At 51.6% G+C, this 17,192-nt stretch overlaps 2 protein-coding genes across 3 annotated transcripts; one reads left to right on the plus strand and one right to left on the minus strand.

Annotated features, from left to right (window-relative positions):
* Positions 1–4,355: 4,355 nt before the first annotated feature.
* On the minus strand, positions 4,356–6,057 carry RAB42 (RAB42, member RAS oncogene family). Its single transcript, XM_081087833.1, has 2 exons — positions 5,796–6,057; positions 4,356–5,087 (listed from the first exon to the last, which is right to left on the minus strand). Exons 1-2 carry the CDS (start codon positions 6,032–6,034, stop codon positions 4,667–4,669), a joined length of 660 nt encoding a protein of 219 aa, XP_080943959.1. The 5' UTR covers positions 6,035–6,057; the 3' UTR covers positions 4,356–4,666.
* A 7,839-nt stretch (positions 6,058–13,896) lies between these two features.
* Positions 13,897–16,416, plus strand: LOC308516754 (uncharacterized protein). 2 transcript variants are annotated; one of them, XM_081087840.1, is made up of 5 exons: positions 13,897–14,173; positions 15,103–15,148; positions 15,440–15,520; positions 15,816–15,867; positions 16,187–16,416. In XM_081087840.1, the coding sequence occupies exons 1-5, from the start codon at positions 14,044–14,046 to the stop codon at positions 16,262–16,264; spliced, it is 387 nt and encodes a 128-aa protein (XP_080943966.1). In that variant the 5' UTR covers positions 13,897–14,043; the 3' UTR covers positions 16,265–16,416. The 2 variants fall into 2 exon arrangements, 1 of the variants encoding a protein (XP_080943966.1); XR_013995778.1 differs by having other exon boundaries at positions 13,898–14,173; positions 15,103–15,192.
* The last annotated feature ends 776 nt before the right edge of the window (positions 16,417–17,192 follow it).

Genomic DNA, 17,192 nt, shown 5'->3' on the forward strand with positions numbered 1-17,192 from the left:
GGTTCTTCAATACTTGGCCAGGATTTTGAGAGGGAATGGACAGTTTTTCCTTTCCTCCAGGGATGTGGGACTTTGTTTTGAGCACCTGACAGTCAAATCCCCACCTCCATCCCCAGGATTAGCTGCTTAGCTCCCAAGCAAGCTCCAGTTCAGACCTGTATCCTGGGTGGGGAAGCTCTTGGAGATGAACCACACACAAAGTTAAGGGCATTTCCTGCTTCTTCACATCATTCTAATCTAGCCGCTAGATCTCCAATAGATTCCTAGAAAAAACCCAGCTCGTACTTGCCTCCTGGTTCTCCCTTGTACTTACTGGCTGCTGCTTTTTTTATTTTTTATTTATTGATTGATTTTTTTATAGAGGAAGGGAGAGAGATAGATAGAAACATCGATGAGAGAAAAATAATTGGCTGCCTTCTGCACGTCCCCTACTGGGTATCAGACCCACAACTATGCATGTGCCCTGACCGGAAATCAAACCTATGACCTCTTGGTTCACAGGTCGATGCTCAACCACTAAGCCACACTAGCCGGACCTTACTGGCTTCTTAACCTCTCTGGGCCTCAGTCTCCATATCAGTAAAATGGAAAATTAAAGTAACTACCTTATACAATACACTAGGGGCCCAGTGCACGAATTTGTGCACCTTGAAAGGAACTGTGGGCCATGAGGCTGCGATGGGCACAGGGGTGGGACTCGACCCATCCTTTGCACCCCTCTCGCCGCAGCTCCTGTCCCCTGTCTGCTGGCAGCCCCGCTCCCGCCGCCACTGCTCCCACAGGCTGATGGCACCCACTGACAGCGCAGAGCGATTGGGGCTGGTGCCAGCAGTGGGTACAAGGAGTGGCTGCTGCCCCAATTGCCCCTCAGGAGCAGGGGGAGGTGAAGAAGCCCTCAGGGGCAATGAGGGCCGACAGCCGCCGCTTGTACCTGCTGATGGTGTCAAGCAATCGGGACCGGCACCAGGCACCAGCAGTGGGTGCAAGTGGAGCCGTCGCTGGCAGCAGGTGCGAGAGGTGGCTGCTGGCCTCAATCGCCCCTCAGGAGCAGGGGGAGGTGGAGAAGCCCTGAGGGCGATCGGGGCCAGCAGCCACTGCTCACACCCACTGACGGTGCTGAGCGATCGGGGCCAGCTCGCACCCATGCCAACAGCAGGTGCGAGCACTAGGTAGGACCGTGGTGTGCTAGAGCAAAGAATTTTCAGTAACCACCGGAATCTCACCCCGATGACAGCGACCAGCGCCCCGCCTTAGTGTGGTGTCCCCACTCACCTGTTCCACCATCCCGACGCCTGCCATGTTCTGCGTGCACGCCCTGGTGGTCAGCGCACGTCATAGCGACCGGTTATTTGGTTGTTCAGTTGTTCCACAGTTCGGTCTATTTGCATATTAGGGTTTTATATACATAGATAAGAAGTGCTCAGCCCTGGTTGGGTAGCTCAGTTTTAGAGCATCATCTCGATACACCAATGTTGCAGGCTCGATCCCTGGTCAGGACACATACAAGAAGGAACCAATGCATGCATAAATAAGTAGGACAACAAATCAACATTCCCCTCTCTCTCTTAAGTCAATGAATAAAAGTAAAAAAATAAAATAAATGCTCAGTCGGTGCTGGCAGCTGTTCCTTCTGCCCAGATCTCTCAGCTCTTTGCTCTTAGCTTGGCTCCTTCTCCTCCAGGTTTCAGCTCAAAGGTCATTTCCTCAGAGAAGCCCTCCCCAACCACCTGCTCTAAAGGACCCACATCACCCTTATCTGTGATCTTTATAGCACCACAACTAGAAATAGTTTGGTTCACTTATTTACTCATTTCTTTCTCTTCCATTAGAATGTCAGCCCCAGGAGGGCAATTCTGTATCACCAGAGCCCAGAACAGAGCAGATGTTCATTTTTAAAAATCTGATGAAGGAATAATAATATGCTCTAAAGCAAATCATTTCCCTCTCCTGGCCCAAGCTTTCCCATCTGTAAAATGGGGATAATTGTGCCAACCTTGCAAGATTGTCATAAGGATGAGTGAAGGTTTTTTTTAGAAGAGGAGACAGGGAGACACCACCTGTCCCAGCTGCCATGGGGAGGAAGCTAAGAAACTCATCCTGATTGAAAACCTCCCAAGAACCCTAGGATGGAGGGGATGTCAGTCACCTGTTCCTGAGAAAGAATCTGAGGCTCAAAGAGGTGCAGTAACTGGCTCCAGGTCACAAAATTAAGTAGTCAGTGCTCTTTTTGCTGTGGCAACTATCCATGCCCTGCCCATGACCACTGGCACAATGACATCCTCAAGACACCCCCTCTACACCTGTTGAGATTCTTCCCAACACAAACACCATCTCCTCCATGAAGCCATCTTTGATTGCTCCAGGACATTCCCTGCCTTGCAGTTTCTGATGCAAATTAGTTTCCCCAGGAGGCAAATTCTGAGATTAGTGTGTAGACATTTACATTTGACCTTGAACAGCTCTGGGGTTAGGGGGGCTGACCTCCTGTGCAATAGAAAGTCTGGGTGTAACTTCACCTGACCTCCTTCATCCCCAAAGACACATCCATGGAGTTCACCCTTGAATAACAGGTTTGAACTATATGGGTCAATTGGAAAAATCCACATGTAAGCAGACCTGCACAGTTCAAATAGTTCAAAATCGTGTTGTTCAAGGGTCAACTGTATTAGGGCATTATTGAGATCAATACCTGCTTGGGCCCAGCTGGTATGCTCAGTGGTTGAGTGTTGACCCATGAATCAGGAGGTTGCTGTTGGATTCCAGGTCAGGGCACATGCCTGGGTTGTGGGCTCAATCACCAGTAGGGAGCATGCAGGAGGCAGCCAATCGATGGTTCATCATTGATGTTTCTATCTCTCTTTCTCCCTCTCTCTGAAAATCAATAAAAACATATCTAAAAAAATAAACCTGTTTGGGGGAGAAAAGGAAGGAAGCAGGACTGAGCAGAGGGAGGATTTATCTGTGATGTCACAACAATGGCTTCAGTGGACTCCATAACCCTATATAATAAAAGGCTAATATGCAAACTGACCGAACAGCAGAACGACCGATCGCTATGACATGCACTGACCACCAAGGGGCAGACGCTCAATGCAGGAGCTGGCCCTGGTTGTCAGTGCCCTCCCACGGAGGAAGTGCCGCTCAGCCAGAAGCCAGGCTCATGGCTGGCGAGCACAGCAGCGGTGATGGGAGCCTCTCCCACCTCCATGGCAGCGCTGAGGATGTCCTGAAATTCCCTGCACTCATCCTCACCTGTGCAGCAGTGTACAGACTCAGTGTCCCAGCCCTGGAAGGCTGCTGGAAATGGCCACATCCCAGCCAAGAGGAGTAGTGATGACAGTTCTTGTCATTTAGTTCTCAGCTAGTGGCAGTCGGACATCACCCTAGGGCAGTGATGGCGAACCTATGACACGCGAATTCATTTTTTTTGGTTGATTTTTCTTTGTTAAATGGCATTTAAATATATAAAATAAATATCAAAAATATAAATCTTTGTTTTACTATGGTTGCAAATATCAAAAAATTTCTATACGTGACACGGCACCAGAGTTAAGTTAGGGTTTTTCAAAATGTTGACACACCGAGCTCAAAAGGTTTGCCAGCACTGCCCTAGGGCTCCCGGAGTGTGAGAGGGCATAGGCGGGGCTGAGGGACAACCCCCCGCCAAGTGCATGAATTTTGTGCACCAGGCCTCTAGTGAGTGATAAAGTGAGATTTGGCCTTCAGAGTTGTTCAGCATTGAGACAAGAAGGCCTGGCCTTTGAATATCCTGCCCCCATTAGATCCACATTGGATGTGGGCTGTCCCTGAGGGGTGGCGAGTTCCCAGAGAGTGTCTTCCTCATTCCACAGCACTCCCAGCAGCTGGGGGGCGTGGGGTGGGGATAAGGGTGAGGAGGAGGCTATGGGTTCTTCAGCCCGGCCTCCCAGATCCAGATCCAGTCCCTGGCCTTGGACCAAGGGCACTGGGCAGCAACAACCACACCTTATTTCCATGCCCAGACTCATCCAAGCCTGAGGACCTAAGGAGGCTCTGAGCCAGGCTCCCCCTGAAATTCCCTGCACTCATCCTCACCTGTGCAGCGTGTACAGACTCAGCGTCTCAGCGTCCCAGCCCCAGAAGGCTGCTGGAAATGGCCACATCCCAGCCAAGAGGAGTGGTGATGACAGTTCTTGTCATTTAGTTCTCAGCAAGTGGCAGGTTCTGGCTGAGCTTATCCCATCCATTATCTCATTCATGCACCTCCCCACCCCCTACTCCCTTGAGGCAGGGTGTTTTATGACTAAGCAGGCTTAACAGGGAGCTGTATACCTGCCTCTAGAACTTTCTTTTGTTGATTGATTTTAGAGAGAGAGGAAGGGAGAGACACTGATTTATTGTTCCACTATTCGTGCATTCTTTGGTTGATACTTGTATGCGATCTAACGGACAACCTTGGCGTATTGGGACGACACTCTAACCAGCTGAGCTACCTGGCCAGAGCCTAGACCTTTCTGGTGGAAAGGGGCTGAGCTCTAAGACCCCAGACTCAGGAGCCATGACTAGGCCAGGATATTGTTTCTATGATCCCTTCGGGTATATTCCGCCATTTGAACTTTGGAGAAACAGTCTCCATCCCACCAGCACATCTGAGGTTCGCACTGGTTTAACCCCTTCCCTCCCAGAGTCAACACTGGCAGGGGCCTGCATGCTGCTTCCTGCTGGGGAGCCTGGGGATTTGAGGCTTGATGAGCCGGATGCCTCCCCAGTCCTCCTCCAGCTTGATGTCCCCCTGCTGCAGGGCTTGCTGGATGGCGTTGGCAAGTGTCTGGAAAGCTTGGTCCACATTGCAGTTCTTTTTGGCGGAGGTTTCCATGAAGGCCATGCCCAGGGAGGCAGCCAGCTCCTCTGCCTCCTGGGCCGAGACACAGCGGGTGCTCTCCAGGTCACTCTTGTGGCCCAGAAGCAGGAAGACTGCCTTGTCGGGGCCCTGAGTGGCCATGACCTCCTGGTGCCAGTCTGGAATGTGTTCAAAGGACTTCCTGTTTGTCACATCGAAAACCAGCAGGACACCCACCACATTCCGGTAAAAAGACCTGGTCATGCACCTGATGGGATTGAGGAGTAAGGAGTAAATGGGGAGAGCCCTGTACCTACCTTCAAGGCCCCCCCAGAGGCAGGACCTCCCCTGCATCCACTGCCGCCCCCCCCTTCCTTCTCCCCATTACAGCTCATTTCACACGGCCTGTGCCTCGGCTCCTGGACGCCGTCTCTCTCCCAAGGGTGCGCGCCTCCCAGGTAGCGGGTGAGTTTGATGCACATTCTCTCCCGACCATTCCTCCCGCCCTTCCTGGAGGAGGCCGGACGTGTGCCCGCCGGAAAGTCCGCTTCCCGTTCTCTGCCTGGCAAACTCCTACGCATCCGTCAAGGCCAACGCAAACCTCTCCTTTCCCATCCCCCGGACCTCGCGCTCCGTGCTCCCGTGGGCCCGCTCAGCACCCACATCCTTCATCCCTCCGGGCTTCCGTTAGGGTCCTCCCCCACCCAAGGCCTGCATTCCTGACGGGGTGGGGGTGGGGGTGGGGGTGGGGGGAGGCGCAACAGGTCTCCAGCACCTGGCTCGGGCCGCGCCCACCAGCTGCATTTGTAGGCGGCGGGACTCGAGAGGGAAGGGCTGGAGACCCGCACCTCTAACGGGGCCACTGAGGCGGACCCCTCTGAGGGGATCCCCAAACCCGAGGTCCCTCACCTCCTCGCCCCCCGCTCCGGGCCCCTCCGCCGCCCACCGCGCACCCACAGCGCGCCCTCGCCCGCACCTGAAGCGCTCCTGGCCCGCGGTGTCCCAGAGCTGCAGCTTGACCCGCGGGCCCGCCGGCAGCTGCACCGCGCGGCCGTAGAACTCGACGCCCACGGTGGGCGCCGCCTCCAGCTCCGGCTCGGGCTCCAGGGCCCCGGCCGCGCCCTCCACGAAGCGTCGCAGCAGCGATGTCTTACCCACCGTCGCGTCCCCCAGCACCACGACCCGAAACTGGTAGCGGCAGCCCTTCCCCTCCATGGCCGAGTCTCGCCTCCAGCCTGTCCCGCGGTCACCGGCCGCCCCGCCCCGCCCCGAGGCCGGGAAGGGTGGCCCCGCCCCCGCCCCCGCCCCCCGCCCCCCGCCCCCCCGGGCTCTGAGCGACCCGTCCCCCGCAAGTGGAGGACTGGAGCCCGGGTGTTACCAGCCCAGGAACCCTGACCCCGGGGAAACGGGCCGGTGAAGACACCTGGGCAAGTCACTGACTCTGTGAGCCTCAGTTTCCCCTCTGTACGATGGGGATACGAGTAACCCCACGTCACGGGTGAAAAGATTAAACGAGATGTCGGGAGGAGGGTGGGAGAAGTGGGGAGACAGTCCCGCGGGCACTGCCTAAGCTGCAGTGCTGGATCGGCCACGTCGTTCCTGCATCCGTCTGCGGGGATGTTTCTCCCTCGGCCCCACCCTCCTGCTAGGTCCCCAGTTGGGCCCCTGCGGCTGGACCCGGAGACACCACTCCAGAAAGCTGATGGGTTATAGATGCTTCTTTCCTGCCCCCGAGGGGGGGGGGCGGGGGGCGCCCGAGGCGCTTTCTGGAGCCCCACGGACCCTGACCTGAGAGGAGACCTCTCGGAGGAGGTGACGCTGAAACGGTCTCTAAGGACAATGGCAGCTGGGCGGCCAGGGCAGAAGGGCTGCTGAGCAAAGGCGGCGAGGCATGAAACAGCCTGGAAGGCAGTTTGAGCCCAGTCTTCCTAGAAGCCTTACGATCAGCACATGCGGGCAGTGCACTGTCAGCATCAGGCCCCCAGAACTTCCTCTCCCTGTGGGCAGGGGTCACGTGCCTGCCTGACCGCTCGGACACTGGAATCCAGATGTCAGCTGACCTGAGGGCAAGTCGTTTCCCCTCCCCATCCCTGCTCCGCCTTCTGCTAAGAGAGGCAAATCACATGCCCACCTCACAGGGTAGTTCAGGAAGAACTGTGTACCCTAACAGGTAAATACATGCATATTTGCATTAGACAGATCTGGGTTTAAGTTCCAATGTGGCCTTAGTCAAGTTTTATTCATTCATTAATTCATTCACTTAGTAATTATTTCAGTAAGTGCTAGCTGTCTTATATACTTAGGCATTTATGCTGCACTGAAAATAAAGAGACACAATTCCCGTCCTGGGGGTTCACATTGTATTGGGGAAGACAGACAATAAATACATAGATAATGTGATGACAGGGCGCAATCAGTGCTATAAATACAAACAGGGCAATGGCTTGAAGGGTGACAGCATGTTGTATCAAAATAGGATGATCTGGTCCAGCCGGCGTGGCTCAGTGGTTGAGTTTCGACCTATGAACCAGGAGCCCAGTCAGGGCACATGCCCGGGTTGCAGGCTCCATCCCCTGTGTGGGGTGTGCAGTAGGCAGCTGACCAATATTTCTCTCTCATCATTGATGTTTCTTTCCCTCTCTCCCTCTCCCTTCCTCTCTGAAATCAATAAAAATATATTTTAAAAAATAGGGTGGTCTGAGGTGACATATGAACAGACATCAGGGGAAGTGAGAGGGTGAGGGAGTAATGAGGCTTATGTGAAATCCAGGGAGGATAGTTCCAGGCAGGAAGAACAGCAAGAGCAAAGGCCCTAAACTGGGAGCAGGCAAAGAGTACTCCAGCCCTCGCCGGTTTGGCTCAGTGGATAGAGCGTCGGCTTGTGGACTGAAGGGTAATTCACTTAGTAATTATTCCAGCCCAGGCACGTATCCTGGCCCTGGTCAGGGTGCATACGGGAGGCAACCAATTGATGTGTCTCTCTCTCATTGATATTTCTCTCTGTCTCTCCCTCTCCCTTCCACTCTCTCTAAAAATAAGTGGAAAGCCCTCACCAGTTTGGCTCAGTGGATAGAGCATTGGCCTGTGGACTGAAGGATCCCAGGTTCAATTCCAGTTAAGGGCATATGCCTAGGTTGCTGGCTTGATCTCCAGTAGGAGGCGTGCAGGAGGCAGCCCATCGATGATTCTCTCTCATCACTGATGTTTCTCTCCTTTCCTCTCTGAAATCAATAAAAATATCCTACATAATAAAGAGGTAATATGCAAATTGACCAGCACACTCTCACACAAGAAGGCTGCCCCTATGTGGCCAAAGATGGCCGCCTCCATGTGGTCACAAGATGGCCAGCAGGGGAAGGCAGTTAGGGGCAACCAGGCTGGTAGGGGAGGGCAGTTGGGGGAGACCAGGTGGGGAGGAAAGGTCAGTTGTGGGGGACCAGGCCGGCAGGGGAGGGCAATTAGGGATGACTAGGCCGGCAGGAGAGGGCAGTTGGGAGCAATCGGGCCAGCAGGGGAGCAGTTAGGAGTCGATCAGGCTGGCAGGGGAGCGGTTAGGGGGCGATCAGGCTGGCAGGCAGAAGCAGTTAGGGGCAATCAGGCAGGCATGTAGGCGAGCAGTTGGGAGCCAGCAGTCCCAGATTGTGAGAGGGATCCCAGATTGGAAAGGGTGCAGGCTGGGCTGAGACACACACACACACACACACCACCAGTGCACAAATTTCGTGCAGCGGGCCTCTAGTATCTATAATAATAAAAGCATAATATTCTAATTAGACCAGACATCCTTCTAGACAACCTTCCAGACGACCTTCCAGATGAAGTGGGCTGTGAGGGAAGCCTGGGTCCCGGGTGCCAGAGGGAAGCCAGTGGAGGCAGAGGGGGAGGGAGGGGGGAAGGAAGGCCTACTCTTGCACAAATTTCATGCATTGGGCCTCTAGTTTAAAAAAAAAAGTGGAAAAATATCCTCAGGTGAGGATTAAAAAAAAAAAAGCGTACTCCAAGAGCTGAGAGGCTGGGAAGAGGGAACAGAAAGGAGGAAGTAAGTGGTGGCGATGATGGTAGAGAGGAGGAGGCTTCATAGGCCAGCCTGGGGACTTCAGCTTTCACACCAAATGTGTTGAGAAGTCAGTGGTTTGGGGGCAGGCAAATCACATGATCTAAATGTTTTCTTGCTGTCCCATCAGTGTGGCTTGAACAAAGAGGTCACCGGTTTGATTCCCAGTTGCGGGCATATCCACAGGTTGCAGGCTCAATCCCTAGCAGGGAGGCATGCAGAAGGCAGCTGATCAATGATTTTCATCATTGATGTGCCGGGGTCCAGCCCCAGAGGTCCGGGGGTTCCCAAAGGTGTGGACGGTGTCGGCAAAGAATGAAGGACATGGAGACAGCGTTCAGATGATCAGCATAGTCAGGTTCTTTTTTATTGCCCTGTTACAACTGTATTTATACGATTTGATTCTATAAGCATGCGTCTACAGTTACGTCATGGTATGTTTTGGGTCCTCCTTTGACCTTTTACAGTTTCTTGTTTTATGTTTACAGTTTCTTACCTGACCTTTGCTAAAAATCTTAGTTCTATTTAGCTCTGCTGATTTTAATCTTATCTATTGCCCATGTTTCTACATTCTATTCTAAAGGTTAGTCTCTGTGTTTCATTATAAGGGCTAGTTTGTTATTTCTATTCTAAGGTTACTATTCTATTGCTCTACTGTTAAGCTATAAGGAAATAACTGAAGGAGGTTTTCCTATTCTATGGCCTGAGTAAAGGTTATGTAGCTTAAGCGTGATTGTTCTTAGCTATGGTGATTAGCTACCTGCCTGGCACTTAGATTAAGTCTTTCTGCTTGCATAGCTCGCATAAGATCTTTAGATAAGGAGCCTGCCTGCATTGTTTGCAGCGGTATTTCTTTAAGTGTTTGATAGTTATCCTTTTAGCCTTACTGATGGTCTCGGGCTTTTAGGGGCACAGGTTTTGGTACTTCCTCTGGTGGGCAGACCCCTGGGGCTGTGGGCCCAGCAAGTCCTAAATTTATTGCTCACAGTCTGAGTCTGAGTTTCTTTTTCTTTTTTTTTTTTTAATATATTTTATTGATTTTTTACAGAGAGGAAGGGAGAGAGAGATAGAGAGTCAGAAACATCGATGAGAGAGAAACATCGATCAGCTGCCTCCTGCACATCCCCCACTGGGGATATGCCCGCAACCCAGGTACATGCCCTTGACCGGAATCGAACCCGGGACCCCTCAGTCCGCAGGCCGACGCTCTATCCACTGAGCCAAACCGGTTTCGGCTGAGTCTGAGTTTCTTATCAGTGGCACACGGTATTTCTGTAACACTGGGGGGTTTTACTGATTTATTCCCTTCCCTAGTCCCGTTAATCCCTAACTCCAGGGAAACATTCCCAGCTGGGGAAACAACCTTTCCCGGGGAGGTGGCCCTGGTAAGAGCACATAGCGCTAAGAAGGTGAGCAAACATATTAAGAACAGTATGCCATATACACCAGGTCCCTTGGAGCATATGCTGTGCAGATGTTTCTTTCCTGCAGCGACTGTGTCAAGCAGCAAGGATGGAATGGCTCCCAGCATTGATGTTTCTATCTCCCTCTCCCTTCCTCTCTGAAATCAATAAAATATATATGTAAAAATGTTTTCTTGCATTTATTTACTTACTTACTTACTTATTTTTGTTAATCCTCACCTGAGGATGTTTTCCCATTGATTTTTAGAGAGAGTGGAAGGGGGAGAGACAGAGAGTGACACTGATGTGAGAGAGACATGTTGATTGGTTGCCTCCCACATGCACCCTCACTGGGGCCGAGGATGGAGCCTGAAACCGAGGTATTGAACCCAGACCTTTCAGTCCCAGGGCAAATGCTCTATCCACTGAGACAAATTGGCTAGGGCTCTTGCTTACTTTTAAAAAATATCTTTATTGGGATATAACTGACACACAATAAGCTGCACATATGAAAACTGTACAATATAAGGAGTTGTGACATGTGTATACCCTTTAAAACCATCACCATTAAGATAATGAGCAGTAATTACCCCCAAAAGTTTCCCCATGTATTTAAATAATTTATATATATATTAGAGGCCCGGTGCACAAAAATTTGTGCACTCGGGGGGGGGGGGTCCCCTCTGCCCGGCCTGTGCCCTCTCGCAGTCTGGGACTCCTTGAGGGATGTCCACCTGCTGGCTTAGGCCCACTCCCCGGGGGATCGGGCCTAAGCTGGCAGTCAGACATCCCTCTGGCAGCTTGGGAGCCCTTGGGGGATGTCCACTTGCCAGTGGGGAGCAGGCCTAAGCTGCAGTTGGACATCCTTAACGCTGCTGAGGAGGCGGGAGAGGCTCCCACCACCACCGCTCTGCTGGCAGCCATCAGCCTGGCTTGTGGCTGAACAGAGCTCCCCCTGTGGGAGCGCACTGACCACCAGGGGGCAGCTCCTGCATTAAGCATCTGCCCCCTGGTGGTCAGTGTGTGTCATAGTCAATTTGCATATTACCCTTTTTATTATATAGTTTATATATAAACTTCAGAGAGGGAGAGAGAGATAGAAACATCAATGATGAGAGAGAATCATTGATCAGTTGCCTCCTGCAAACCCCACACTGGGGATCGAGCCTGCAACCTGGGCATGTGCCTTGACTGGGAACTGACTCATGACCAATTGGTTTATAAGTTATGCTCAACCACTGAGCCATGTCAGCCAGGTTCCCCATGTATTTTTTTTATTTTTTATTGATTTTTTACAGAGAGGAAGGGAGAGGGATAGAGAGTTAGAAACATCAATGAGAGAGAAACATTGATCAGCTGCTTCCTGCATACCCTCCACTGGGGTGTGCCCGCAACCAAGGTACATGCCCTTGACCAGAATCGAACCTGGGACCCTTCAGTCCACAAGCCAATGCTCTATCCACTGAGCCAAACCGGTTACGGTTCCCATGTATTTTTAAAAATATTTTTTTATTGATTTCAGAGAGGAAGGGAGAAGGAGATAGAAACATCAATAATGAGAATCATTGATTGGCTGCCTCCTGCACACTCCACACTGAGGACCGAGCCCACAACCTGGGCATGTGCCCTTGACCGGAATCGAACCTGGGACCCTTCAGTCCACAAGCCGATGCTCTATCCACTGAGCCAAACCAGCTAGGGCTTTAACCCTTTGAATGCCAACCAATATCCTAGGAACTATGCTAAAATTGCCAAGGCATTTTTGCTGATTTTACAGCAATTTAGGAAAAAAATTATGAGTTGCAAGTAAATGAAGTTACATATTCAAAAACTTAAGGAAACCTTTACTACATTTGTTTTCTGCACTTCGGTGCCATCTGTCAATAAAGAGTGAACTACTAGCATCTAATAGTGACACTGCAGGAGCGCAATAGTGCTCCTGGCACTTTTGGCGAAAGACAGGAGGAGCGCGATCGCACTCTCCAGCACTCTAGGGGTTAATGTATGTTTTAAAATTTATTTTATTTATTTATTTATTTATTTATTTTAAATTGATTTGAGAGAGAGAGGAGGGGAGGAGAGATATTGATGAGAAACATGAAAGCTGTGGTACATTTACCCTATGGAATACTATGCAGCTGTAAAAAAGGATCTCGCACCCTTTCAGAGAGCATGGAGAGACCTGGAGAGTATTATGCTAAGCAAAATAAGCCAGTCGGAGAAAGACAAGTATCACATGATCTCACTCATTTGTGGAATCTAATGAACACAATAAAGTGGTGAACAAAATAGATCCGATCCAAAGACATGGAAGCCTCCCTGCCTGCTGGTCCGAGGGCCTTAAGGGCACGCAGGCCGCATGCACAGGGAGAGGAGACGAGGCCCGAGAGAGACGTGCCCTTCTCCCGCCTGAGTCCTTGCAGCTCTGTGCTCTGGTGTGACAGGTAAGTAGCGTGGGCAGGCTGCCAGGTGCAAGGGCAGTGGCCATACCCATGGGGCCAGAGGCACCTTGACTGCCGCCCACTGCCAGTGCTGCATCAGCAATGCCTGCCATGGCCCGTGCTGCCCCCTGGAGGTCAGCACGCATCATAGCAAGCAATGAACTCCCGGTGGAGGGGACAATTTGCATATTAGGCTTTTATTATATAGGCTTAGCCTTGAAGAGACAAGCCTTGAACAAATAATGCATTTATCATATGAGCAATCAATTGCCTCTTCTTTTTAAAAAAATATTTTTATTGATTTCAGAGAGGAAGGGAAAGGGAGAGACATAGAATGGGAAAGAAAATTGATCGGCTGCCTCCTGCATGCCCCCTACTGGAGATCCAGCCCCTAATCCAGGCATGCGCCCTCCACTGGAATGGAACCCAGGACCCTACCATCCATAGGCCAACACTCTAACCACTGAGCCAAACAAGCCAGGGCTCCATCACCTCTTCTTTTTTTTTAAATATGTTTTATTGATTTTTTACAGAGAGGAAGGGAGAGGGATAGAGAGAAACATCGATGAGAGAGAAACACCGATCAGCTGCCTCCTGCATGCCCCACACTGGGGATATGCCCGCAACCAAGGTACATGCCCTTGAGCAGAATCGAACCTGGGACCCTTCAGTCCGCAGGACGACGCTCTATCCACTGAGCCAAACCGGTTCTGGCTCTACCACCTCTTCTTAAGACGCCCCCTCCCAAGACTCCTCTCCAAGACCTCACAGAGCCCCTGCCCGCAACCCACTGGGCGGCTGCTCCTCCTGATGCCGGTCGGCCCTAGCGGAACCGTCCTCTCCCAGCTTTGAAGATCTTCCCAGGCTGAACTGCAGGGCACGGAGAGGTTGATTCACTTGTAGCCCAGGGCCCGGTGCTCGGCGGCCAGCGAGCGTTGAGCTACGCGAAAGAGCCTCCGCGGCCCCTGAACAAACCATTTACCGGTTTCTCCATCCCGCGCGGAAAGATCTCCCATCCTCACGCTCCGCCCACTGGGAGCCGACGCCCCGCCCCGCCCCGCCCCGCGCCGGAAGCCGGCGGACTATAACTCCCAGCGGTCTGCGCGGGGCGCTGTCCAATCGTCAGGCGCAGCCGCGAGAGGCGGGGCCCATATATACTCCCGCCGGGCGCCCCGCCATCCTTTCTCCGAGCGCCGCGCAGCTGGTGACTTGTGTTGTGGGGACCCGCCGGTCGCCACCAGCGCCGTCCTCCACTCCCCAGCCCGTCGCTCTTGGCCTCGTCGCCATCGGCCCCGCACTCACCTGCGCTGCTCCCGAGGCGGCAGGATGCGAAGTGCGGACTGGAGCAGCCGGCCTCCCCGCCTGCTGGGCCGCGGGCCTTCGGGCGCGGAGGCCGCACGCGCAGGGGGAGGGGCCGAGGCCCGTGAGTGCGCGCGGCTCTGCGCTCGGGTTGACGGTAAGGAGCGCGGGCAGGCGGCCGGTGCACGGCAGTCCTGAGCCTGAAGTGTTTAATTTGGGGACGGCCGCGTGCTGTCCGCCAGACTGAATCGAACCTGAATCTGCCGGTGACCTTGGGGGAGGGACTGCACCGTAATTCCATGGCCGCACCACATGTGGCGGAGGGCGGGTTAGTCATTCGCGTGCCGAGTGGTAACGGACCTACAGGGTGCTGTTTGGCCTCCAGGACGATGCGTGTCCGGAGGCAAGAACGATGCCCAGGATTCGGTAGCTCGGGGCCGAGAGCGGCTGGGGTTGCCCCGCGCGGCACAGTGGCCCTTATCGAAGCTGCAGCTGCTTCCACGTAGCTGCTGCGGTCAAAAAGGAGCCCAGAGTGACAGTTTTCCTTGACGGTCGCCGTTCTGTTTGCTGTAACCGATCTGCAACATTTCAGGAAAAGACAGTTCTCATGGATCTGCCGTCTCTCACATAAACGGACCTTTATGAAAGTTGCCGTGTTTTCAGAGGCCCGCAGAAATGTAGACAGTGCGGCGATTTCCAACCGGTGTGGCAAGAATGTTTAAAACGATGCAACACCTGACTGGTCAGGGCACTGATCTCTTCTCCTTTATATGATCGTTTACTCTGTACCATGAGATGGAAAGGTTGAATGTCCCTGTGATAGGGACTTGCATATAGAATTAACAGAATAAGCGTTTTGAGAAGTAGCTTGTTGAGGCCAACCAAGATAGTATGGGGGGGGAGTGGGAGTGGTTTAGACATCAATATGGGGAAATCCAGTGGCGAGCAGCACAGATCGTGGCCATGCTTTAGGTCATTGCCCTCAAAAGTTTAAGGCGTTAGTACCAGCCTCAAAGGCCAGTTAAACCTTTATGGTTCTGAAGACCCAAGAAGGATCATTCAGGACAATTTCTGTTCTCATCTTAGCGGTGCCAGATGAAGACGGCAGGATGGTTCGAGTTGCTTCTGCTGGGTGAGCACGCTGGAGTCATGCCAGTGAGGGCACCGCAGGACCTGGTAGGTTTCCTGTGGAGACTTGAGAGCCGCCCGGTGGGTCAGTGCCGCATGTTCCCAAGGGCTGTGGCTGGTGTAGCCATGGGCTCTCCAACTGCATGCAAGAGCAACCTGGACAGACTTTGACAGCTCAGGTCAGCGTAATACCTGCAGCTGCCACTCACCTTTCCTATATCTCAGGGCCTGGGCCCATGCAGGGGGATGTACTGATCAACTTTTTGGTTTAGCGCTTTCACGCTTTTCTCCTTAGGTCGCCTCCATGTTTCCTGGCAGTGTCTGATAATGACGCAGCTGAAGATACCAGCTTTTTGCTGCCCTGTTTTAGAATAAGGTAAAGTTAGGTGTTGAAAACAACCGACCCTCCAGTTCCCTTTCCCATCGGATCTGAACACCGATCTTGGTGGTCGCAGAGGAGGAAAAGTAATAGTGAAGCTGGCCTCACAGTGCCTACAGCCTGTGGGCTAGTTTCAAACAGGGTTGAATTCACTTTGAACTTGTTTCGTCCTTTCCTATAAAATGAGATAAAGGGAGGATGGACGGATGTGAATCTGGGCAGTTGGTGTTATGATTGCTGACGAATATTTCTGTCTTTGGAACAGCTTTTAAGTGACTTTTTTTTTTTTTAGATCTTTTACCAGTAAACTGTCTTCATTCGTAATTCAGGATCTACAGAGTTGGGTAAGTTGAATAGCTACCTGCCCTGAACTTTGAGCAGCAACAACTGATTGCTGTGAATATTCTCATTTGGGGTAACCTCAAACCACAGTCTTACCCTCTTTCCCCAGGGAGAGTGGAAGATAGATTTGGTAGAAACAAGTCATGCCATCTAGTTGGGGATTTTTTTTTAGGGTGACTGGTCTGGGATGAAACCTAATCTGAGTGGACATCTATGGATGATAAATGCGGATATGGGACTGAGACCAGCTCTTACGAAAGTGCCTGGGTGGCATTTATTAATTGGGTAGTACTAACACACTGGCTTACACTTCCTTTACAGGAGAGCTCTACAGTAAGAGACAAGCGAAAAGACAAGTTTGTGAAGGAGATGGACTGTTCTGCTGTTCTACTTAAGTAACAAAAATCTCAGCAGCTCCATGCTCCAAGGCCTGCTGGTTCTTGAACTAGGCCTTTGCCCACCCCTCATTGTGGGGCTGGTTCCTTATCCATCCTGCCCTGCAGCATGAATTGTCTTGTGTGCTACATTCCCTTAATAAATTCTTGATGTAATGAAGTTGTCAGCTTCTTTCTTTGGGCTCAGCCCCAGGAAATTTTCCTAATAGGTTATTTTAGGTGGAAATTGTGACATGTCATTTTTTTTTTTCTTTTTGAATGCTGGTATATAAATCTAAATATTAAAGACCCAAGTTAATTCGTAGTCTGTCTCGATATAAAAAAGTCTGACCTCTCAGAAAGGCCAATATGATCAGTTCCATAATTGCAATTAGATGTAGTTCTCCTTTGCTGAGCCTACGATTGGACCTTTGAAGGCTTTTTGTGGTATAAGCACTTGAACTCGGAAGTTTATCTCCCCTTACTTTGCCACCCCCCAAATTACTCTGGCACAAAACTAAAATCTGAAGCAGATTTCTAGCATAGACCCAGACTTCTCAGGAAGAGGGTCCTGAGTACCACATGACAATATAAGTTGGAAAATGGGCTTTCCTGATTTGTTTGGATAATGTGTGGAAGGTCTGATGCATTTTAGCTGTGATTACTTCCTTATACCCTGAACTAGGCAGGCACCCCTTGTTGCTAAAAGTTTTACTAGTGGCCACATTTGAAGCCAATGTTGGGAGTACTTAAATGGCAGGCAGAATTTGCTCATTTTATATAGCAGGTAATCCATATATTCAGATCCCAGAGAATTAAAGGACTTAGGTGTCACCTGAGAAGGGTCCCTGGCTAAACTGATTCATATCATTTGTAATTTCTACTTTGGTTAGTAATTCCAGCCTTGGCTTGTCTGGCTTGGTTGAGCGTCCTCCTGTGTCACAGGTTCAATT

Source organism: Myotis nattereri (genome assembly GCF_964212035.1).
Source record: "Myotis nattereri genome assembly, chromosome: 3".
Lineage (NCBI taxonomy): Eukaryota > Metazoa > Chordata > Mammalia > Chiroptera > Vespertilionidae > Myotis > Myotis nattereri.

Bases quoted from the DNA above. Each gene is read 5' to 3' on its own strand.
- LOC308516754 (XM_081087840.1), top strand. From the start codon at position 14,044: ATGCGAAGTGCGGACTGGAGCAGCCGGCCTCCCCGCCTGCTGGGCCGC. The intron at 15,149-15,439 runs GTGAGCACGCTG...TTTTCTCCTTAG, and splicing joins GTTCGAGTTGCTTCTGCTGG to GTCGCCTCCATGTTTCCTGG. The intron at 15,868-16,186 runs GTAAGTTGAATA...CTTCCTTTACAG, and splicing joins TTCAGGATCTACAGAGTTGG to GAGAGCTCTACAGTAAGAGA.
- RAB42 (XM_081087833.1), bottom strand. From the start codon at position 6,034: ATGGAGGGGAAGGGCTGCCGCTACCAGTTTCGGGTCGTGGTGCTGGGG. The intron at 5,088-5,795 runs GTGCGGGCGAGG...CAATCCCATCAG, and splicing joins GCGGGCCAGGAGCGCTTCAG to GTGCATGACCAGGTCTTTTT.